Here is a 24,804-nt window from a genome sequence, read left to right on the forward strand (position 1 = left end):
TAGCACGTGTTCCAAAGGAATCCGGCATTTTGAATGGAGCCGCACCAATTAATTCATCGAGAAATTTTAAAATTTATAATCTCAGCTCATAACCTTGTGCAGCCATCGCTGCGACAAGACATATGAACGCCACGTATTGATGGTCCTTTGCCGTACCATGCTAATCAGAGATGTACTCATGCGAGGAACGCTGGGGACAAAATGGGAAATCCCTTTTGGTTTTTTTTTCAGTATCTGCTAATTTGCTTTGACATGCATCAGCGGTTTTTAACCTGCTTCTGTACCTGTTGAGTGTGTAACGATAACTATCGTTATTTTAAGTCGGCAAGGTTGTTGTTCTCGTTCTTTTTTTTTCTCTATCTCTCTCAGTTGCTTCTACCTCCTATTCAATCGCTTTCCCAAGTGCAGACATAATATTATTAAGTCTTTTGAGAGGGTATTTGAGGGGTATGCTGACGTCATTCTGTTACTTTAGAAAGACCCCTTGACGTGATCTTTTTTCCGGGGGACAAAAAGGATTAAATAGAATTTAAAAATGTGTGTACCTTCCATTGTTTACTTTTCAGAATAAACGTGCAAGCTCGATTTAGGGTAGATAACTGAGGTTTCGAAGCATTTAGATATATTACTCACTCTCAGAAATACCCTCAGCTCAGTTATTGTCAAACTCAAGTCAAAGTTATAAATGATGACATTATGAAGTCGCAACATTATAATAAAACGAAAATGTTTATTTTGTCAGCTAACCACTATCACCAACCGCTATCATTAACCACTATCATTAACTACCACTAACCGTACAAGTAACAACCTTTGCCCCGGATTGATGCTATGCTTCTTCATGTCGCAACCCGATTCACGTTTACCTAGTCGAGAATTTGTATTTCTGTGTGTTTTTTTTTTTCTTCTTCTTTAATCAACCAGATCTTGACGAATGTTTCACAGCTTCACATGACTGCCATGAAAACGCAACATGCATGAACACGCAGAGTTCTTTTACCTGTCAGTGTAACACTGGATATGACGACTTCAACCAATCCTTCCCTGGACGAAATTGCGTCGGTGAGTGTTTGCTTTTCTCAGGGTGGTGTTCCTCTTCCAACCTCCCTTGTTCACTGCAGGCAACAATAATTTGTGTTGTTGTGAATATCAGCTGACTGTATGGCTGCTATGGAAAACTGGTATGTGTTTCACATAATAAACTCCTAGAGCCATTAATCATTAAAATATAATTTTGCTTGATTTATCCTGCATTTCGTCTCACGGATTATGGTGTTAATTGCAAATTTCTGTTGAATTCTTGATAAGAACGGAGACCGCAAATCATTTTGATAAGATAAAGCTGGTGATTTCATACGGGTGGTGTTCCTGATATTACTTTTTCTTCAAGAATGATGAGCGCGACTTTCAGATGACCATTCCCTTTCTGCATGTCTCGCATTTTGAATGCCAATTAAAGCTCTATGAAAATTAATAAAAACCCAAATTTAGTCATCATTTAGACTATATAGATTCAATAATGTCTCTTCACAGATGAGACACTTCCAAACATCACTGGATGTCCAAATTCGCAGTCGGTGTTCACACTTCCTGGATTGCCTTACGCGATTGTTTCCTGGATTGAACCGAACGCATCAGATTCATCTGGCTACGTGTCTCTTGTGTTCAACGGACCGGGCAGGAATGGCGGGAACTACAACATCGGGGAATACAACGTTACGTACACTGCGACAGACGGGAGTGGCAATTCTGTCATATGTTTCTTTTCAATTACCATCACTGGTGAGCATTACTGCTGAATTGCTCAGTCAATAAAATCTGTCATGTCGCATACCTCTGTTTCCAGTCCCAGAGAGGATGATTATTTTTCTTAATATGAAAGCATAACAAGTGCGAGAGTGGATCTGCTAGATAGCCATTTTCCTCATAGTATAAAATCGTAATAAGCAAAACTATCCTTTCTAAGCAGATAACAATGTGGGAACAAGTCTTATTGGGGCTTCCTTCACTTAACGCAGATGAGCTTGGTTTACGTAACCTTTCTGCATAGGATCGGGACATGCTGTCTGAGCCATCTCGTATTAAAGATCGTGTTTACCTTCGGGAGTAGTGATTTAAAAAATATTCAAGATATCACTGTTGATGCATATGTGCAGGTCAGTTGTGTCACAAAACAACCTACCATATATATGTATTGAATTGAATTGAAATTGTTTATTGGTATCAACATCGTCGCAGCCAAAGGCCGAATTGTGACGTTTTACAGCAAATGATCTAAAAGAATACATTAAAAAAGCTCAAAAGAGGAATATATGTACAAAAAGATGAACTACACACATAAACATCCATAACAAACTCAAATGAAGTGTACGACTTATTCTATGAAATATAAAATATTACACTTAAAAAAGGAATCGCGAGATTAATTTTGCACAATATCATGATATACATTTCAGATTGCAAAAAAAAACATTCTTTTTTTATCTTACCTCCCATTTCTCTCTCTCTCTCTTTCTGTCTTTCTCCCTCACTCCCTCCCTATTCCTCTTTCCTAAGTATGTTTCACTGTGTCTATATTTCCCTCCTTTTCTCTCCCTTTCATCTCCCTCTCTCTCTCTCTCCCTCTCTCTCTCTCTCTATAAATAACTCAATATTCATATCAAATTAAAATCATTCAATATCAGCCAATATGGTAATTCTTCTAATACTTATATATATATATATAACAATGAATACATTTTCTACATTATGTACATTATCATAAATATCTTATAATTTTGGATACTTCAAAAGATACACAAGCCATTATCAAAATCAGTGACAAGGACCCGAAAGTGTGAAATAATAAAAAAACAAGGATACCACTATTACATGTATACAAAATGATGTCTTAACCCGTGTATATCATTGTATCTATCAGTTACACAAAAAAGTACAGTATACATTAAAAAAAATGCTAGGTATTGACCTTTATTCTCCTTCAATATCCTATGATATCATTGAATTCATATAGGATACAACATATTCTTTTAAACAAACACAAAAAACAATCATACAAAGCTGATAAACAAAATTCACTGTAATTATACTCATACAAGAGATTTGCCGTGATCAAAAAGGAAGAACAAAAAGGAGAAAGAAAGAAAAAAATAAGGAAAAAAATAAGGAAAAATTATATAAGATTAAAGCATTATTGTATCCTGAATAGTCTCAAATCACTAGGTAACCATAAAGATTAATATTGTTGGAATGGGTAGCCCTCCTGTGAAATCCATAACATAACATATACATGTATAATCTTACGCATTGAAAACTCTTGCTGAATTCAAAATGCGTGTGAAGTGTGGTATGGGACTGTTTCTGAATCTACTTGTTCTTCACCGGGGCTCTGAGCGTTGGGTGCCGCTCCTAGTGTTGTGATCATGAGTTTTGATGGGTGGCAGGAGATGATGCAGTTTGGATGTTGGGCGTTGCAATGGTTTGGCAAAAGTCGTACATAGCTGTTGTCTGCGGTCGGCCAAGGATGACAGGTTGCACTTTGCCAACGATTCAGAATATCGGGTATATGTGTTCCCAAGAATGATGCGACATGCTCTCTTTTGAATTTTCTCGATAAGCCAGTTCGTAATTAGCTCATGTACACATTGGTACAAATGACCTTTCTTTTTTCTCAGTTGGTTAGGCACTTCACTCGTTTTCAAAGCGGCATAATGCATAATCTTGCCCGACGTAACACTTCATGGAATTCATGTTCAAACAAAGAATGAGCTTGCGTTCAGAGCAGGTGATCAGAATACTCCATCAGTTGACAATTTAGCAGGCATCCATTTCATTGTTTTGTATTGAATGCAATAACAGCCTATTTCCTTTTATATTGCGAAATACCATTCTTGCTGTCAGGTGGATGTGCTGGCAAGCACCATTTAGATAAGGATTACATGAATAATTATGGCATCACAGATGCTTATCTCAGTGAATTTATAAACCAAAATGCCTGTTGGTACAAATGACCTTTTTCTGCTCATGCGCAAAGTGGAATTACGAACTGGTCTATTACCTTGAGTTGCCGCTCTGTGAGACCACTAGACCACACTGGCACGGCGTACTCCAACACTGGTCTCACAAAAGTGGCGTATACCGTAACGAGGTCACAGACAGGGATACCGTAATGCTTCACCATGCGTAGCACATACAAACGATTATTTGCTCTTTTCACCATGTACTTGTACTCCACATGTGTATCCCACTTAAGGTCGGCTTGTACGAATTCAAACTCCGAGGAGTTTGACTGTCTTGCTATCGCGCAGCGTCACATCGTCTAACATGAGGGTGTTTGGCTCATAGCTGCTCCTTCCAAAGCACACATCCATGGTGACACATTTTTGGGTGTTAAGTCGCATCAGGTTTGTTGCAGCCCTTACAAAAAAGTCCTGTGGTACTCCTGTGGTAATTACCACAGGACAATACCACAGGACAGTACCACAGGAATTGTCCTTTGGTATTTTGGGACGTACCACAGGACAGTACCACAGGAATTCCTGTGGTATTTTGGGACATACCACAGGACACTACCACAGGACAGTACCACAGGAATTGTCCTGTGGTATTTTGGGACGTACCACAGGGCAGTACCACAGGGCAGTACCACAGGACCAGTCCCACAGAACAGTACCACAGCAATTGTCCTGTGGTATTTTGGGACGTACCACAGGGCAGTACCACAGGACAGTACCACAGGACCAGTGCCACAGAACAGTACCACAGGAACTGTCCTATGGTATTTTGGGACATTACCACAGGACAGCACCACAGGTCATTACCACACAGCATTACCATGGTACCACAAGAGAGTACCACACAGGATAGATCGAATAAAAAAAAAGAATCTGGGAGAATAATAGCCACACATCAAGGAATATTCATGATAGGCGCAGTACCACAGGACAGTACCATAGGAACTGTCCTGTGGTATTTGGGGCATTACCACAGGACATTACCACAAGACAGTACCACAGGACCAGTACCACAAGACAGTACTACATACCATTACCACAGGGCAGTACCACACAGCATTACCACAGGACAGTACCACAGGAGCAGTACACAGGAGAGTACCATAGGAACTGTCCTGTGGTATTTTGGGACAGAACCACAGGACATTACCACAGGACAATACCACAGGTCCAGTACCACAGGACAGTACCATAGGAACTGTCCTGTGGTATTTTGGGCCATTACCACAGGATATTACTACAGGACAGTACCACAGGACCAGTACCACAGGACAGTACCACATAACATTACAACAGGGCAGTACCACACAGCATTACCACAGGACAATACCACAGGAACTGTTCTGTGGTATTTTGGGACAGTACCACAGGACATTACCACAGGAAAGTACCACAGGACATAACCACATGACATTACCACAGGACAGTACCACAGGACCAGTACCGCAGGAGAGTACCACAGGAACTGTCCTGTGGTATTTTGGGACAGTATCACAGGACAGTACTACAGGACGGTACCATGGGAGAGTACCACAGGACAGTACCACAGGAACTGTCCTGTGGTATTTTGGGACATTACCACAGGACAGTACCACATGACAGTACCACAGCTCCAGTACCACAGGACAGTACAACCAGAATTGTCCTGTGGTATTTTGGGACGTACCACAGGAGAGTGCCACAAGACATTACCACAGGAACTGTCTTGTGGTATTTTGGGACATTACCACAGGACAGTACCACAGGAAAGTACCACAGGACATTACTACAGGTCCAGTGTTCCACAGGACAGTACAACAAGAATTGTCCTGTGGTATTTTGGGACGTACCACAGGACAGTACCACAGGAGAGTACCACAGGACATTACCACAGGAACTGTCCTGTGGTATTTTGGGACATTACTACAGGACAGAACCACAGGACAGTATCACAGGAAAGTACCACAGGACATAACCACAGGACAGTACCACAGGACAGTGCCATAGGAACTGCCCTATGGTGTTTGATGGGGACATTACAATTACATTATTTCATTATTATTTATTTAATATTACATCATCTGCTGTGTGATATTGTCCTTTGGTAGTCTGGTGGTATATGTCCCAAAATACCATAGGAAGATCCTATGGTACTGTTCCACACAGAAGTACCACACAGCAAATTAACTGCATAGTATCACACAGTAGTACCACATAGCAATACTACACAACACTACCATGAGGCGAAAACACACATATACAGTAGAAAGTACCCCAGAAAAATACCACAGGATATTCTTTTTTTTTCTTAACATTTCATACCACATGACTATCACATCAGGAGAATATCACACAGCAGTACCACAGAGGAGTACCACACAGAAAAATCTTAAGGCGGAACCAAATGAAATAAAACAAGCGCATATTCCTTAATCAATTGATAGATGAGTTATGCTGTCAATTATAGCAATTGATTTTCCATTACTTAACCTGTCCTATACTCCACTACAGTATTACCTATTAAGTGAAAGTGCTGATGTAAAGCATGTGACATTTCATGTGGCACTTCTGTGGTACTCCTGTGGTACTCCTGTGGTACTCCTGTGGTACTGTGGTAAATTGATTGTCACGTGTATCACTCGTACTGGCACTCACGGCAGTGTTTGCATAAAAATATCATTTCCTGCTCGAAATGGTGTGTTTGTCTAGAACAAAGTATTAGAGGATCTTCGTCCTGCTTGGTATCATTTTACAATGTTATAAACATGTGCACTTTTTTTCTCGTTTCTTTAGCATTTTCAACAATGATTTATGAAGAATTTGTTTCTCGATCTTTGATTTTATTAATCTGTTGATTTCTTTTTTTTTTGTACGTACATAATTTCATCAACTAAAGACCATGTTCCATTAAAGTCTTTCCTCCGCGGTTACAACGTTGTACTCGATTTTATCCATTTTCTTTCGATATTTAGATCTGGAGTCTCCGAACATCACTTGTCCCGACGACATCACACAGTCAACAGACCCGGGATTGTACAGTGCTAATGTCACGTGGTCAGATCCCTACGTTACAGATAACTCGGGGGTCTTTACTATCATCTCTACTTCTTCATCGGGAAGTGTATTTCCAGCCGGGAATACCACTGTATATTTTACGGCTGAAGATTCAAGCGGGAACGAAGCGACGTGCAATTTTACAATAACAGTCGTCGGTAAATATTTCATTTATTATTGGTAATTACATTATGACGAGCATAATCATCATCATTTTTATCAATAGGTATTCCATTTTGACCTGCTGACCTTAATTTCCCCTTCCATGCTGCTATAACTTTAATGAGTTGGTTATTTTCGTGGTTAGAAAAAAGATATGTATTTGAGATTTCGTCCACTTAAACAGCGATACAGAGTATGTGTTCGTTTATGTTTTGATTTTTAGATACTGAGTCTCCGAACATCTCTTGTCCCGCCGACATCACACAGTCAACAGACCCAGGATTGTACAGTGCTAATGTCACGTGGTTAGATCCCTACGTAACCGATAACTCTGGGGTCTTTACTATCACGTCTACTTCTTCGTCGGGAAGTATATTTCAAGCCGGGAATACCACAGTATATTATACGGCTGAAGATTCAAGTGGGAACGAAGAGACGTGCAACTTTACTATCACAGTCATCGGTAAATATGTTGATCAAAGGATTATTGTCGGGCATGAATTTCTGGAGTATATCATAATAACTGAAAATCATAAACAGATCAAACGAAGGAACGTGCAATTTTACTGTCACAGTTGTCGGTAAATATTTCCTTCATTATTGGTTGTGACATTTTGACAAGCATAATTATCATCATTTTAATCTATGGCCAATCCATTTTGGCCTCCTGAAATGAATTTCCCTTCCTTGCTGCGGTAATAGGAGTTCGTTATTTACGTTATTACTGTTGGTAGAAAAAAATATATGTATTTGAGATTTCGTCCACTGAAGCAACGATGAAGACAATGTGTTTCTTTGTGTGTTGATTTCTAGATATGGAGTCTCCGAACATCTCTTGTCCCGCCGACATCACACAGTCAACAGACCCGGGATTGTACAGTGCTAATGTCACGTGGTCAGATCCTTACGTAACCGATAACTCTGGGGTCTTTACTGTCACGTCTACTTCTTCGTCGGGAAGTATATTTCCAGCCGGGAATACCACAGTATATTATACGGCTGAAGATTCAAGCGGGAACGAAGAGACGTGCAATTTTACAGTAACAGTCGTCGGTAAATATTTCATTCATTATTGGTTGTGACATTTTGACAAGCATAATTATCATCATTTTAATCTATAGCCAATCCATTTTGGCCTCCTGAATGAATTTCCCTTCCTTGCTGCGGTAATAGGAGTTCGTTGTTTACGTTATTACTGTTGGCAGAAAAAAAGATATGTATTTGAGATTTCGTCCACTGAAACAACGATGCAGATTATGTGTTCGTTTGTGTGTTGATTTTTAGATCTGGAGTCTCCAAACATCTCTTGTCCCGCCGACATCACACAGTCTACAGACCCGGGAGAGTTCAGCGCCAATGTCACGTGGTCTGATCCCTACGTAACAGATAACTCTGGGGTCTTTACTATCACGTCTACTTCTTCGTCGGGAAGTACATTTCCAGCCGGGAATACCACAATATCTATTACTGCTGAAGATTCAAGCGGGAACGAAGCCACGTGCAATTTTACTGTCACCGTCGTCGGTAAATCTTGATTATATTGTTATATTACGTGACTATTAAAAATCTCGACAGAAATGGCATAGACAGGCCTATTTATATTCACAGCAAGGTTTGTACAGGCATTTTATTTCCTCCTTAAAATGGAATCCTTCTCTTTGACTATAGTACTTAGAAAAGAAGCGAAAGAAAAAAAAAAACCATTGTAATGTTGGCACCATTGACTAATAGATTTTAACCTCTTCAGTATGTTCAAAATTCTTCCGCCGTTTAATAGCGGTGAACAGAATGTGTTCATTTACAATGTTTTGAATTCTTTATCTTTTGATTTTCTTTTTCTTCTTGATTTTGTATCTCGCTATATTCTCTGAAATTCACGACTGCGTCGCTACCATTCTGGCGATTTCTCCACATTTATAACGTTGTACAAATTGTGTTCCTATCTATTTCGATATTAAGATCTGGAGTCTCCGAACATCTCTTGTCCCGCCGACATCACACAGTCCACAGACCCGGGATTGTACAGTGCTAATGTCACGTGGTCAGATCCCTACGTAACCGATAACTCTGGGGTCTTTACTATCACCTCTACTTCTTCGTCGGGAAGTGCATTTCCAGCCGGATACACCTCAGTATCTATTACTGCTGAAGATTCAAGTGGGAACGAAGGAACGTGTAATTTTACTATCACAGTCGTCGGTAAATATCGGTTACACTATTTCACATGACTTTTTCGACGAAATTGGTAGGCGTATCACTGATACTAGTCTTCACGGCAAAGTTTACCCGGACATTTTATTTCTTGCTCGAATCCCTCAGTTTTTCCAGTGCTAAGTAAGTGAGGAACGGATCGTCGAACTGGCTGATATCATTGTAAAATTATAAACATATGTAACATTTTACACCATATATAGTACTAAAAATAATATTTCATACAGAATGTGTTCATTCTCATTTTACTTTGTTTAATCTTTGTATCTTTTCATTTTACATGTTGCATACTTCTTGCTCGTTTTCGCTTTTAATCGGCTTTCACAATGTTGTACAAAATGTGTTCCTCTATCTTTTGATCCTTCAGATCTAGAGTCTCCGAACATCTCTTGTCCCGCCGACATCACACAGCCAACAGACCCAGGATTGTATAGTGCTAATGTCACGTGGTCAGATCCCTACGTAACAGATAACTCTGGGGTCTTTACTATCACATCTACTTCTTCGTCGGGAAGTATATTTCCAGCCGGGAATACCACAATCTCTATCACAGCCGAAGATCCAAGCGGGAACGAAGCGACGTGCAATTTTACTATCACAGTCGTCGGTAAATATTGATTACGTTATTATACGTGACTATATCTCTACAGAAATGGCCTAATCATGCATATCAATATTTATAGCAAAGTTTGAACAGACTTGTTTCCTCCTGAAATGGAATCCTTTGACTATAGTACTTAAAGAAGAAGAAAAGAAAAAAAAACATTGTGATATTGGCACCATTATACAGATAGATTTAAACCTCTTCAGTATGTTCTAAATTCTTCCGCCGTTTAATAGCGGTGAACAGAATGTGCTCATTAGAATTTTGAATTCTTCATCGTTTGATTTTGTTTATCTTCTTCACTTCGTATCTCCCTGTAATGTCTGAAATTCATGACTGCGTCTACCATTGTAGTGATTCCTCCGCATTTACAACGTTGTACAAAATGTGTTCCTATCTATTTCTATATTAAGATCTAGAGTCTCCAAACATCTCTTGTCCAGCCGACATCACACAGTCAACAGACCCAGGATTGTACAGTGCTAATGTCACGTGGTCAGATCCCTACATAACCGATAACTCTGGGGTCTTTACTATCATCTCTACTTCTTCGTCGGGAAGTATATTTCCAGCCGGGAATACCTCAGTATCTATTACTGCTGACGATTCGAGCGGGAACGAAGGAACTTGCAATTTTACTATCACAGTCGTCGGTAAATATCGGTTACACTATTTCACATGACTTTCTCGACGAAATTGGTAGGCGTATCACTGATACTAGTCTTCACGGCAAAGTTTACCCGGATATTCTATTTCCTGCTAGAATCCCTCAGTTTTTCCAGTGCTAAGTAAGTGAGGAACGGATCGTCGAACTGGCTGATATCATTGTAAAATTATAAACATGTGCAACATTTTACACCATATTATAGTACTAAAAATAATATTTCATACAGAATGTGTTCATTCTCATTTTACTTTGTTTAATCTTTGTATCTTTTCATTTTACATGTTGCATACTTCTTGCTCGTTTTCGCTTTTAATCGGCTTTCACAATGTTGTACAAAATGTGTTCCTCTATCTTTTGATCCTTCAGATCTAGAGTCTCCGAACATCTCTTGTCCCGCCGACATCACACAGCCAACAGACCCAGGATTGTATAGTGCTAATGTCACGTGGTCAGATCCCTACGTAACAGATAACTCTGGGGTCTTTACTATCACATCTACTTCTTCGTCGGGAAGTATATTTCCAGCCGGGAATACCACAATCTCTATCACAGCCGAAGATCCAAGCGGGAACGAAGCGACGTGCAATTTTACTATCACAGTCGTCGGTAATTGATTACGTTATTATACGTGACTATATCTCTACAGAAATGGCCTAATCATGCCTATTAATATTTATAGCAAAGTTTGAACAGATTTGTTTCCTCCTGAAATGGAATCCTTTGACTATAGTACTTAAAGAAGAAGAAAAGAAAAAAAAAAACATTGTGATATTGGCACCATTATACAGATAGATTTAAACCTCTTCAGTATGTTCTAAATTCTTCCGCCGTTTAATAGCGGTGAACAGAATGTGTTCATTAGAATTTTGAATTCTTCATCGTTTAATTTTGTTTATCTTCTTCACTTCGTATCTCCCTGTAATGTCTGAAATTCATGACTGCGTCTACCATTGTAGTGATTCCTCCGCATTTACAACGTTGTACAAAATGTGTTCCTATCTATTTCTATATTAAGATCTAGAGTCTCCGAACATCTCTTGTCCAGCCGACATAACACAGTCAACAGACCCAGGATTGTACAGTGCTAATGTCACGTGGTCAGATCCCTACATAACCGATAACTCTGGGGTCTTTACTATCATCTCTACTTCTTCGTCGGGAAGTATATTTCCAGCCGGGAATACCTCAGTATCTATTACTGCTGAAGATTCGAGCGGGAACGAAGGAACGTGCAATTTTACTATCACAGTCGTCGGTAAATATCGGTTACACTATTTCACACGACCTTTTCGATGAAATTGGTAGGCGTATCACTGATACTAGTCTTCACGGCAAAGTTTACCCGGACATTCTATTTCCTGCTCGAATCCCTCAGTTTTCCCAGTGCTAAGTAAGTGAGGAACGGATCGTCGAACTGGATGATATCATTGTAAAATTATAAACATGTGCAACATTTTACACCATATTATAGTACTAAAAATAATATTTCATACAGAATGGGTTCATTCTCATTTTACTTTGTTTAATCTTTGTATCTTTTCATTTTACATGTTGCATACTTCTTGCTCGTTTTCGCTTTTAATCGGCTTTCACAATATTGTACAAAATGTGTTCCTCTATCTTTTGATCCTTCAGATCTAGAGTCTCCGAACATCTCTTGTCCCGCCGACATCACACAGCCAACAGACCCAGGATTGTATAGTGCTAATGTCACGTGGTCAGATCCCTACGTAACAGATAACTCTGGGGTCTTTACTATCACATCTACTTCTTCGTCGGGAAATATATTTCCAGCCGGGAATACCACAATCTCTATCACAGCCGAAGATCCAAGCGGGAACGAAGCGACGTGCAATTTTACTATCACAGTCGTCGGTAATTGATTACGTTATTATACGTGACTATATCTCTACAGAAATGGCCTAATCATGCCTTTTAATATTTATAGCAAAGTTTGAACAGATTTGTTTCCTCCTGAAATGGAATCCTTTGACTATAGTACTTAAAGAAGAAGAAAAGAAAAAAAAAAACATTGTGATATTGGCACCATTATACAGATAGATTTATTCCGCCGTTTAATAGCGGTGAACAGAATGTGTTCATTAGAATTTTGAATTCTTCATCGTTTAATTTTGTTTATCTTCTTCACTTCGTATCTCCCTGTAATGTCTGAAATTCATGACTGCGTCTACCATTGTAGTGATTCCTCCGCATTTACAACGTTGTACAAAATGTGTTCCTATCTATTTCTATATTAAGATCTAGAGTCTCCGAACATCTCTTGTCCAGCCGACATAACACAGTCAACAGACCCGGGATTGTACAGTGCTAATGTCACGTGGTCAGATCCCTACATAACCGATAACTCTGGGGTCTTTACTATCATCTCTACTTCTTCGTCGGGAAGTATATTTCCAGCCGGGAATACCTCAGTATCTATTACTGCTGAAGATTCGAGCGGGAACGAAGGAACGTGCAATTTTACTATCACAGTCGTCGGTAAATATCGGTTACACTATTTCACACGACCTTTTCGATGAAATTGGTAGGCGTATCGCTGATACTAGTCTTCACGGCAATGTTTACCCGGACATTCTATTTCTTGCTCGAAACCCTGAGTTTTCCTAGTACTAAATAAGTGATTAACGGATCGTCGAACTGCTTGATATTGTAAAATTATAAACATGTGCAATATTTTACACCATATCTTAGCACTAAGAATAATGCTTTAAACAGAACTTGCTCATCAATCATTATAGTTCGTTTAATCTGTTATCTTTTATTTTGTATGTTGCATATTTTTTTTTTTTAATTCAAGACTCTGTATCGTGTTCCTCTATCTTTTGATCTTTCAGATCTAGAGTCTCCGAACATCTCTTGTCCCGCCGACATCACGCAGTCTACAGACCCGGGATTGTTCAGCGCCAACGTCACGTGGTCAGATCCCTACGTAACCGATAACTCTGGGTTCTTTACTGTCACCTCTACTTCTTCGTCGGGAAGCGTATTTCCGGCCGGGAATATCACGGTATCTATTACAGCTGAAGATTTGAGCGGGAATGAAGCGACGTGCAATTTTACTATCACAGTCATCGGTAAATATTGGTCTTAGGATTATTGTTGTGCATGGATTTCTTTAGCATATCATAACAAGTAATACTAACAGTAACGTCTGTACGATGATTTATTTCTTGCTGAGAGTTGTCTGTTTGACTACGACGTTTACAGCCAAAATATGTATACTTGCTATCAAGGGCGCCGGAAGCGGGGGGGGGGGGGGGGGGGATGGGGGGCATGGGTGGCATTTGCCCCCCCCCCCCCCCCCCCAACAAAATGTTTGGGGGGGGGGGGGGCAAAACGAGTTTTTGCCCCCCAAAGTGCCCCCTGTAACAAATAATTAATCACTGATTTAAAGACCAAAATGAACAATAAAGGCATATTTCTTGTCTAAATGTTGTAATTTCATAACTGAAAATGCAAAAATTTTCGACCCTAACGGCGCGAAAATAATACACTAACAACATACATTATTGTATCTATACACTAATAGTAACTTATGAGTAAATTTAGTGTATAGATGGTAGCCTCGTATCCTCGAGTGTGCCCGCTGAAACATACCTTTAGTAAACCTTACATTTTTCATTTTCTTCTTTGCTTTCTAGCAGTATAAGAATATTTTTTTATTGTTCGAACGATGCGATCACGTTTAAGCTTTTAATGAGTACATTTCAGATAAATTGCAAAGTGAAAGTGGCTCGCTCGTTCTGCTTATAGTAAAATGAAAAGTTTTCATAAGTTATTATCATAGTCCTTCGCAGTGATTTCTTTTACTATGTTTAATTCCTCAGAAATTTAATTTAAAATGCTCTATAAAAGCGACTTTTATACTCTGTTTTTACAAAAAGTCCCTACCGTGGGAGGGGTATCCCCCCTCCCACACCCTCCACTCGCTCGGTCGCTTCGCTCCCTCGCCGAGGATCTCGCACCATCACATTATTAATGTACTCCCGTATGTTAGGATCATAGTCCTTCCAACTGATTTTTTCAATATGTTAATTCCCTAGAAATTTGCTTTAAATTCTCTATAAACGCGACTTTTATGCTCTGTTTATACAAAAAGTCCCTACCGTGGGAGGGGGTATCCCCCTCCCACACCCTCCCCCCGCTCGGTCGCTTCGCTCCCTCGCCGAGGACCTCACACCATCACATTATTATGTACTCCCGTATGTAATAATCATAGTCCTTCGCACTGATTATTTTCACTGTTTAATTCCTTAGAAATTTGCTTTTAAATGGTCTATAAACGCGACTTTTGTACCCTGTTTTACAAAAGCTCCCTACAGTGGGGGGGGGGGGGGGTATCCCCCTTTCCAACCCCCCGCTCGATCGCTTCGCTCCCGCGCCGAGGATCTCACATCGTCACATAAATGTGCCCCCGTTGAGATTTTGCCCCCTCAAAACCAGAAGTGTTCCGGCGCGCTTGCTTGCTATCATCATTGTATAGATTCAAGACTGTATATTTCTCAATTCTCCCAAGAATACAACAATGCACAAATTGGGTTCTTCTATCTTCTGATCTGTAGATCTAGAATCTCCGAACATCTCATGTCCCGCCGACATCACACAGCCAACAGACCCGGGACTGTTCAGCGCCAATGTTACGTGGTCAGATCCTTACGTAACCGATAACTCTGGAGTCTTTACTATCAGCTCTACTGCTTCGTCGGGAAGTATATTTCCAGCCGGGATTTCCACAGTATCTATTACAGCTAAAGATTCAAGCAGGAACGAAGCGACGTGCAATTTTACTATCACAGTTGTCGGTAAATATCCGTTCTGCTGTTTCACACGACTTTTTCTGCAAGATTAGCAATGTACGTGGATCACTAATACTAGTCTTCACGGCAAAGTTCGCAGGAACATTTTATATCCTGCTGGAATCCCTGAGTTATTCCAATACTCAGTAAAAGAGGAAAGGATGGTTGGTATCAGGGTATGATTATAAACATGTGCACATTTTGCCATTTTTTATTCAGTAAAAATGATATTTCATACAGAATTTGTTCATTGTTCTTTTGATTTTGTTTAATTCTTTGATTTTTCTTTTTGTTCAATATATTCTTAAATTCAAGACTCTCTATCTTTGTCGTAATTCCTCCGCGGTTGCAACATTGTACAAAGTTTGATCCTTTGTTTTTTCGATATTTAGATCTGGAATCTCCGAACATCTCTTGTCCCGCCGACATCACACAGTCTACAGACCCGGGACAGTTCAGCGCAAACGTCACGTGGTCTGACCCCTACGTAACAGATAACTCTGGGGTCTTTACTATCACCTCTACTTCTTCTTCGGGAAGTATATTTCCAGCGGGGAATAGCACAGTATCTATTACAGCGGAAGATCCAAGCGGGAATGAAGCGACGTGCAATTTTACTATCACAGTCATCGGTAAGTATTGATCATCGGATTATTGTCGCGCATGAAATTCTTGAGCACATCATAATTAGTACTATCTACAGTAACGTCTGTCCTGATGATCTTGCACAGATTCGTGTGTGACTACGACGTTTACAGTCAAATGATTATTTGTACTTGTTATCGTCTTTGTATGAATTCAGGACTGCATGCACTGGATTCCTCCACGTATACAACAATGCACATATTGGGTTCCTCTCTCTTCTGATATTTAGATCTCGAGTCTCCGAACATCTCTTGTCCCGCCGACATCACACAGTCAACAGACCCTGGACTTTACAGCGCCAAAGTCACGTGGTCAGATCCCTACGTAACAGATAACTCTGGGGTCTTTACTATCACCCCTACTGCTTCGTCGGGAAGTATATTTCCAGCCGGGAATACTACAGTCTCTATCACAGCTGAAGATCCGAACGGGAATGAAGCCACGTGCAATTTCACTATCACAGTCGTTGGTATTGATATTTAATTGTTATTCATTACTTTCTTGATCAAAATGAAATTGATGATATTTACCGAAAATCCTGCTATATGACTTTAGTATTTTTTTTTTTTTTTTTGGTGTGTGTGTGTGTGTACGAATGTCCGCTATTATGTGCAGCCCTTCTGTTGACTGGCATCATTGTTAAAAGACAAAACTGCGTGCCATTGCATAGATTTTCCGCGGTTGGAACGATGCACAGAATGGGTTCTCTATCTTTTGATCTTTCAGATCTAGAATCTCCGAACATCACTTGTCCCGCCGACATCACGCAGTCTACAGACCCAGGAGTGAATAGCGCCAGAGTCAATTGGCCAGATCCCTACGTAATAGATAACTCTGGTCTCTTTACTATCACCCTTACTGCTTCGTCAGGAAGTATATTTCCAGCCGGGAATACCACAGTATCTATTACAGCTGAAGATTCGAACGGGAACGAAGCAACGTGCAATTTTACTATCACAGTTGTTGGTAAATATCGATTATATTATTGTACCTGACGAGGTCATGACAAAAATGGTATCAACTTGCATGCCTTATATTCACAGCAAAGTTGTTAACAAATATCTTATTTCCTGCTGAAAATGAATCCCTGTCTTTGGCTTGTATCAATTTGAAAAAATGAAGAACATTATGATTGTTGGCAACACTGTATTTATAGATTTTAACTGCACAGTATATTTTCGGTTCTTTCGCACTTTCGTAGGGGTGAACGTAATGTGTTCATTGTACTCGGAATCCCGTCAATTTTGATTTTCTTTTTCTTCTTGATTTCGTATGTTGCCATAATTTTTGAACTTCACCAATTTGTATATCATTGTTGCGATTCCTTCGCATTTACAGCGTTGCACAAAATGATCTCCTCTTCCTTTCGATATTTAGATTTAGAGTCTCCGAACATCTCTTGTCCCGCCGACATCACACAGTCTACAGACCCGGGATTGTTAAGCGCCAGTGTCACGTGGTCAGATCCCTACGTAACAGATAACTCTGGGATCTTTACTCTCACCTCTACTTCTTCATCGGGAAGTGTATTTCCAGCCGGGAATACCACTGTTTATTTCACGGCTAAAGATTTGAGCGGGAACGAAGCAACGTGCAATTTCACCATCGCAGTCGTTGGTAGATATTGATGTTGATATTATTCTTTATCCATGAGTTTCTTGATCAAAGTCAGATTGATGATATCGAACGCAAAGTCTGTTGTAAGACTCATTATTTTTTTAATTCGAGGTCCGCTATTTTGTGCAAACCTTGTGTTCGGAAACATCATTGTTCAGGAGTTACCTGCAAAACCGAAAACAATATATGTGACCCTGCACCTCAAAACAAACAAAAAGTCATCAGACATGAATTTTTAGTTAAGACCATATTCTGAAAGAGCAGACTTTAAGCTTTAAAATGATGTATAACTTAAATCAAATGGACTCTCCTAACCTATCTAAATATTGGAAAGAAAGCACAAACTCAGGAAAAGTGGGAACTGAGAAAAGAGGCTCTAAAGTACAGTGTCTATTCAAGCCCTTAATCTTTACCAAACCGTGCTGGCTGTGCGATGATTGGGACAAAAAACAGGAAGTAAACCACCAGAGTAACAACAATGAAGGGATTATCAGATTAAACTGAAATTAAGCATGCCTCATTAACACATTCTGTCCATAATTAATGCCAACTTTCAAAGCAGTAGCACTATCCTTTCAAAAGTTATTAGAGTTGAAAGTGAAGAGTGTGGACAAGGTTTTTCAGAAATGAAAAAGGGATTCTAAAGACACACCTAATCACACTATTCTACCAAAAATGTTCGAGATAAATTGCTAAAAAAAACACACTTCCCTGCCCGTTTTATGATACCAAATTTTAGCATAATGTAAACGAAAACCCGCTCTTTCAGAAAATATGAAAAAGTCAAGTTCGACTAGGTTGACCCATTTCACTTATTTTCAGTCCTCACGCAAAATCAGTGTGTGCGACTTTATGTTCGTTTTGAGGTGCACGGTCACATATATCTTTGATTGAGAACAACTCTAGTCTTGAAGTCATTAAATGTATATGTAGTAGAACCTTAACTTTTCATCATTCAAATTAATGATTTTTGCAGATCATCCGACATACTTTCTTTTATACTTTTTGCAGTGATTCAAATATTTTCTTCTCCCACCAAAATCCAATTACTCTTGTCCACACTGTCAATTCTGAAATTTAAAAAAAAAAAGTAGCTTAATGGATAAGAGCCAATAAATTATCACTTAATCTTCAGAAAACCAAGTATATATTATTTACTAAGTCAATAGAAGTTTTACGCACGGATATCATTTTTGATGACATTCATTTAGAACGTGTATCTCACATAGTTTCTCGGTATCACAGTGGACGATAAACTTTCATGGAAGCCTCATATTATTAATATTAGTAAAATAATTTCGCGTAATATTGATAGCATTAATAGACTTAAATCTCATTTTCCGTTGTCTTCTTTGCTGACGTTGTATTTTTCATTAATATTACCTTTCTTGATAATGGAATTTTTTGCATGGGGTAGTGCCCATCACACTTTATTAGATGAAATATTGTAATTACAAAAAGGCACTTCATATTATTTGTGGCGTTTCACCACGTTCCCATGCAGATCCATTATTTGTTAAATATGATATTTTAAAAATTAAAGATTTGTTTTTCTTTCAGCTGGATCAGTTTATGTTTAATTATAACACAAATGCACTTCTCATTATCTTTAATTCAATGTTTCCATGAAATCAATCTTTTCATAATTATCCCATATCCCAATTATCTAATAAGTTTCATTTACCCATCCTGAGAACTTTATTGGCTCAAAATACATTTATATACACCGTCAATAGATTCTGGAATTCTTTAAGCTGTGATATAAAAAAAATTCTCTATCCTTGAATTCGTTTAAGCGTAAGTTGATTTTTTTTTTTAAATTCATGCTAATATATATACCATTCATTAGCTAACTGGTCTATACAACCTGAGGGTCCATCGCCAATCATTGAATTCATCATTTTGTAATTTTTACATCATCTTAATTGTACAAACGTTGCTGAGCTGCTTGAGCTCCGAAGCACTTCAATCACGTCTGTCAATTTCCTCTTCCGATCCCGATGTTCAGCGTGTGGGCTTTTCCTTTTTTTTTTCCTTTCTTTCGCTTATCCTGTTGTGCTTCATTACTTTCAATGGTATACCCTTTTGTCAAGTCATTTAATGTCGTTGTGCCTTCTCCTATCTTGTTCTGTCCTGTCTTTGTAAAAAATATGTTCACAAGAATCCTTTGAGTGGGTCACAATTTACAAGCATGCTTTTCAGTGGACCTCTCAATTCTTTTTTTTTCTACAAGCGCAACTTTGTATTTTACCGGTATGCATGTATAATTTTTTATTTGTTAACAATTATCTTCTGAATCATTTTGTGCTGTGTTTGCTGAAAAAAGAAAGAATGAAATAAATAAAATGAAATGATGTTGTAACATTGTTGAAGGTCAAGACTGCATACCATTGCAGCGATATTCCAAGGTTTCAACAATTCACAGGATGGGTTCCTCCATCGTTTGACCTTTCAGATCTAGAGTCTCCGAACATCACTTGTCCCGCCGACATAACGCAGTCTACAGACCAAGGATTGTACAGCGCCAATGTCATGTGGTCAGATCCTTACGTAACAGATAATTCTGGGGTCTTTACTATCACCTCTACTTCTTCGTCGGGAAGTATATTTCCAGCCGGGAGTACCACAGTATCTATTACAGCGGAAGATTCGAGCGGGAATGAAGCAACTTGCAATTTTACAGTTACAGTCGATGGTAAATAATTATCAATTATACTGTTTCCCGTGACTCTTTCAAAAAAAAAAATGGAACGTATATCATTAGTATTAAAGGGACATTCCAGACGATTTTCATAATTTCACATCATGTAGTACATAAATCGACAACTCCATGTATAGATTTTTTGAATTTATTGTGGTTCTTGAGCAGAGAAACAATAGTTTGAAAAACCTTAAATTACACTGAACAAGGATGATGACATAGGAGGTTCACATATTTAAGAAATGTAGCAGTGTAATCCCATTACAATACCGCTTGCTAACGAGTTCACCTGTGTATAATCTATGCATGCCTTCTTCTTTTGTTCTGCTTCCTTGAGCCCCAACTCATGCATTCTTATGGTGACTCTGTCATGTCATCATCCTTGTTCATTGCAATTTGTTCTAAATTTTGAAGATATTCTTATTCTTCATCCCAATTATCACAAATTCTGAAACTCTGTCCTCAGTATAACTAACTTATAGTGGTTCAAATGTAAAAATCTGAAAATCATCTGGAGGTTTCCTTTAAGAGCAAAGTTTGGGCAGACATTTTATTTCCTGCTCGAATCCATGTGTTTGTCTAGCACATATTAAAAGAGAAAATACCATCACGTTGGTGGGTAACATTGAACAGTTCTATAAACATGTGCACCCTCTTCTTTTGATACTTTAGCGAATGCAACAATAATTTATAAAGAACACGTTTATAGATATTTATAAATCATTTAAATTTTTTTTATTCATTCTTCCGGGTTCCCATAATTTCTAAAATTGAAAACTGCGTACCATTGTCGTTGTCCTCTGCCGTTATACGAACCCTCTTTCTTTCGATATTCAGATCTGGAATCTCCGAACATCTCTTGTCCCGCCGACATCACACAGCCAACAGACCAGGGACAGTTCAGCACCAATGTCACGTGGTCAGATGCATATGTTACAGATAACTCTGGGGTCGTCACTATCACCTCTACTGCTTCGTCGGGAAGTGTATTTACAGCAGGGAATACCAGAGTATACATTACAGCGGAAGATCCAAGCGGGAATGAAGCCATATGCAATTTCACAATCACGGTCGTCGGTAAATGAATGAATACTAACTACTCATGATTTTCTTAAGAAATGTTAATTATTGAGAACAAAATTCGACATTACTTTCTTGATAGGTGTGTCATTACTGTTTTTCAATGCCAAACAACCCTATTTCCTGCTGAAATTCGTAGTAATATGTAAACTATGATGGGAAAACAATTAATTACGTTCTTAGTCGTCGGTGTTCAAAATCAAGCTAAGAAACATCTCCGTTGGTCTTTGACTGTAGCAGTACTACACAGAAATATCTTTTATTAACGGTATAATTGATAAATATTTCACTTAGATCTGGAGTCTCCGGCCATCACTTGTCCCGCCGACATCAGACAGTCCACAGACCCGGGGCAGTTCAGCGCCAATGTCACGTGGTCAGATCCCTACGTAACCGATAACTCTGGGGTCGTCACTCTCACCTCTACTGATTCGTCGGGAAGTATATTTCCAGCCGGGAATACCACTGTATATTTCACTGCTGAAGATTCAAGCGGGAACGAAGCAACGTGCAATTTCACAGTGACAGTCGTCGGTAAATATTTCAATCATTATTGGTCGTGACATTTTGACAAGCATACAATCTATTTATCATCATTTTCTTCTATAGCCAATCCATTTTGACGTCCTGAAATGAATTTCCCTTCCTTGCTGTGGTGATAGGAGATCGTTGTTTGGATTGTAACAGATAGCAGAAAACGACATGTATTTCAGTTTTCGTCCACTAAGGCAATGATACAGAGATAGTGTTTGTTTGTGTTTTGATTTTTAGATATGGAGTCTCCGAACATCTCTTGTCCCGCCGACATCACACAGCGAACAGACCCGGGACAGTTCAGCGCCAATGTCACGTGGTCTGATGCATATGTTACAGATAATTCTGGGGTCTTTACTATCAGCTCTACTTCTTCGTCGGGAAGTGTTTTTCCAGCCGGGAATACCACAGTATCTATTACAGCTGAAGATTTGAGCGGAAATGACGCCACGTGCAATTTTACTATCACAGTCGTCGGTAAATATTGATAACAATGTTATTCGTAACTTTGTTCTCATAGTAACTTTTCCACCTTTTAGGGCCATGCCATCAAATTGTCTGCTGAAATGACAGCTTGCTCCTCATATATGAATACGTATTAAATGACTTACACTGTGTCAAATTCACATTGCAGTTTGCATAAAAGGAAAATACCTACTTAAATAAGGACAAACTGTTTCGTCGTCATTCCGGATTAGGGGAAAAACATTTCAACTGGTCATTTTGCGGCGGTAGCAACGGTATGCAGAATTATGTTCTTTCATCATATCCGCTCTATCTATTCACAGATCTGGAATCTCCGAACATCTCTTGCCCCGCCGACATCACACAGCCAACAGACCCGGGACAGTTCAGCGCCAATGTCACGTGGTTAGATCCCTATGTAACCGATAACTCTGGGGTCTTCACTATCACCTCTTCTGATTCGTCGGGAAGTATCTTTCCAGCCGGGAATACCACTGTACATTTTACGGCTGAAGATTCGAGCGGGAACGAAGCAACATGCAATTTCACAGTAACAGTCGTCGGTAAATATTTCATTCATTATTGGTCGTGACATTTTGACAAGCATACAATGTTTTTTTCATTATTTTCATCTATATCCAATCTATTTTGAACTGCTATGATTAATTGATTTCTCTTATGCTGTAATATAAATGAGTTGTTAACGTTACTACTGATATTAGAAGAATGATATATTTTTGAGCTCTCGTCCACAAATCAATATTGGTTTGCTTGTGTTTTGATGTTTAGATATGCAGTCTCCGAACATCTCTTGTCCCGCCGACATCACACAGTCTACAGACCCGGGACAGTTCAGCGCCAATGTCACGTGGTTAGATCCGTACGTAACCGATAACTCTGGTGTTTTCACTATCACCTCTACTGCTTCGTCGGGAAGTATCTTTCCAGCCGGGAATACCACTGTATATTTTACGGCTGAAGATTCAAGCGGGAACGAAGCAACGTGCAATTTTACAATAACAATCGTCGGTAAATATTTCATTCATTATTGGTCGTGACATTTTGGCAAGCATACAATGTTATTCTCATCATTGAAATCTATAGCCCATCCATTTTGACCTGCTGATATTAATTTCCCTTCCATTTTGCTATAATGTAAATGAGTTGTTAACATTACTTCTGCTATTAGAAAAATGATATATTTTTCAACTTTTGACCACTGAAGCAATATTCGTTGGCTTGTGTTTTGACGTTTAGATATGGAGTCTCCGAACATCTCTTGTCCCACCGACATCACACAACCAACAGACCCGGGACAGTTCAGCGCCAATGTCACGTGGTCAGATCCCTACGTAACCGATAACTCTGGGGTCTTCACTATCACCTCTACTGATTCGTCGGGAAGTATATTTCCAGCCGGGAATACCACTGTATATTTTACGGCTGAAGATTCAAGCGGGAACGAAGCAACGTGCAATTTCACAGTGACAGTCGTCGGTAAATATTTCAATCATTATTGGTCGTGACATTTTGACAAGCATACAATGTATTTATCATCATTTTCTTCTATAGCCAATCCATTTTGACGTCCTGAAATGAATTTCCCTTCCTTGCTGTGGTGATAGGAGTTCGTTGTTTGGATTGTAACAGATAATAGAAAAAGATATGTATTTCAGATTTCGTCCACTAAGGCAACGATACTGAGCTAGTGTTTGTTTGTGTTTTGATTTTTAGATATGGAGTCTCCGAACATCTCTTGTCCCGCCGACATCACACAGCGAACAGACCCGGGACAGTTCAGCGCCAATGTCACGTGGTCAGATGCATATGTTACAGATAATTCTGGGGTCTTTACTATCAGCTCTACTTCTTCGTCGGGAAGTGTTTTTCCAGCCGGGAATACCACAGTATCTATTACAGCTGAAGATTTGAGCGGAAATGACGCCACGTGCAATTTTACTATCACAGTCGTCGGTAAATATTGATAACAATGTTATTCGTAACTTTGTTCTCATAGTAACTTTTCCACCTTTTAGGGCCATGCCATCAAATTGTCTGCTGAAATGACAGCTTGCTCCTCATATATGAATACGTATTAAATGACTTACACTGTGTCAAATTCACATTGCAGTTTGCATAAAAGGAAAATACCTACTTAAATAAGGACAAACTGTTTCGTCGTCATTCCGGATTAGGGGAAAAACATTTCAACTGGTCATTTTGCGGCGGTAGCAACGGTATGCAGAATTATGTTC

The 24,804-nt window shown here is 39.2% G+C and overlaps 1 protein-coding gene across 1 annotated transcript in view; it reads left to right on the forward strand.

Annotated features, from left to right (window-relative positions):
• The first annotated feature begins 1,020 nt into the window (after window positions 1-1,020).
• The window catches only part of LOC139721929 (hyalin-like), a 64,139-nt gene continuing 40,355 nt past the window's right edge, over window positions 1,021-24,804 (forward strand). The window contains exons 1-15 of the mRNA XM_071633254.1: window positions 1,021-1,062; window positions 1,575-1,782; window positions 8,022-8,168; window positions 8,493-8,732; window positions 9,168-9,365; window positions 13,546-13,785; window positions 15,274-15,420; window positions 16,382-16,528; window positions 16,879-17,025; window positions 21,308-21,389; window positions 21,993-22,074; window positions 22,449-22,494; window positions 23,032-23,102; window positions 23,775-23,782; window positions 24,411-24,523. Of these exons, the coding sequence (XP_071489355.1) occupies window positions 1,021-1,062; window positions 1,575-1,782; window positions 8,022-8,168; window positions 8,493-8,732; window positions 9,168-9,365; window positions 13,546-13,785; window positions 15,274-15,420; window positions 16,382-16,528; window positions 16,879-17,025; window positions 21,308-21,389; window positions 21,993-22,074; window positions 22,449-22,494; window positions 23,032-23,102; window positions 23,775-23,782; window positions 24,411-24,523 (1,918 nt within the window). The remainder of the gene's footprint in view (window positions 1,063-1,574; window positions 1,783-8,021; window positions 8,169-8,492; window positions 8,733-9,167; window positions 9,366-13,545; window positions 13,786-15,273; window positions 15,421-16,381; window positions 16,529-16,878; window positions 17,026-21,307; window positions 21,390-21,992; window positions 22,075-22,448; window positions 22,495-23,031; window positions 23,103-23,774; window positions 23,783-24,410; window positions 24,524-24,804) is intronic.

This window comes from Diadema antillarum, unplaced genomic scaffold, assembly GCF_040938485.1.
Source record: "Diadema antillarum isolate AM-2024a unplaced genomic scaffold, OU_Dant_1.0 scf00000152, whole genome shotgun sequence".
Lineage (NCBI taxonomy): Eukaryota > Metazoa > Echinodermata > Echinoidea > Diadematoida > Diadematidae > Diadema > Diadema antillarum.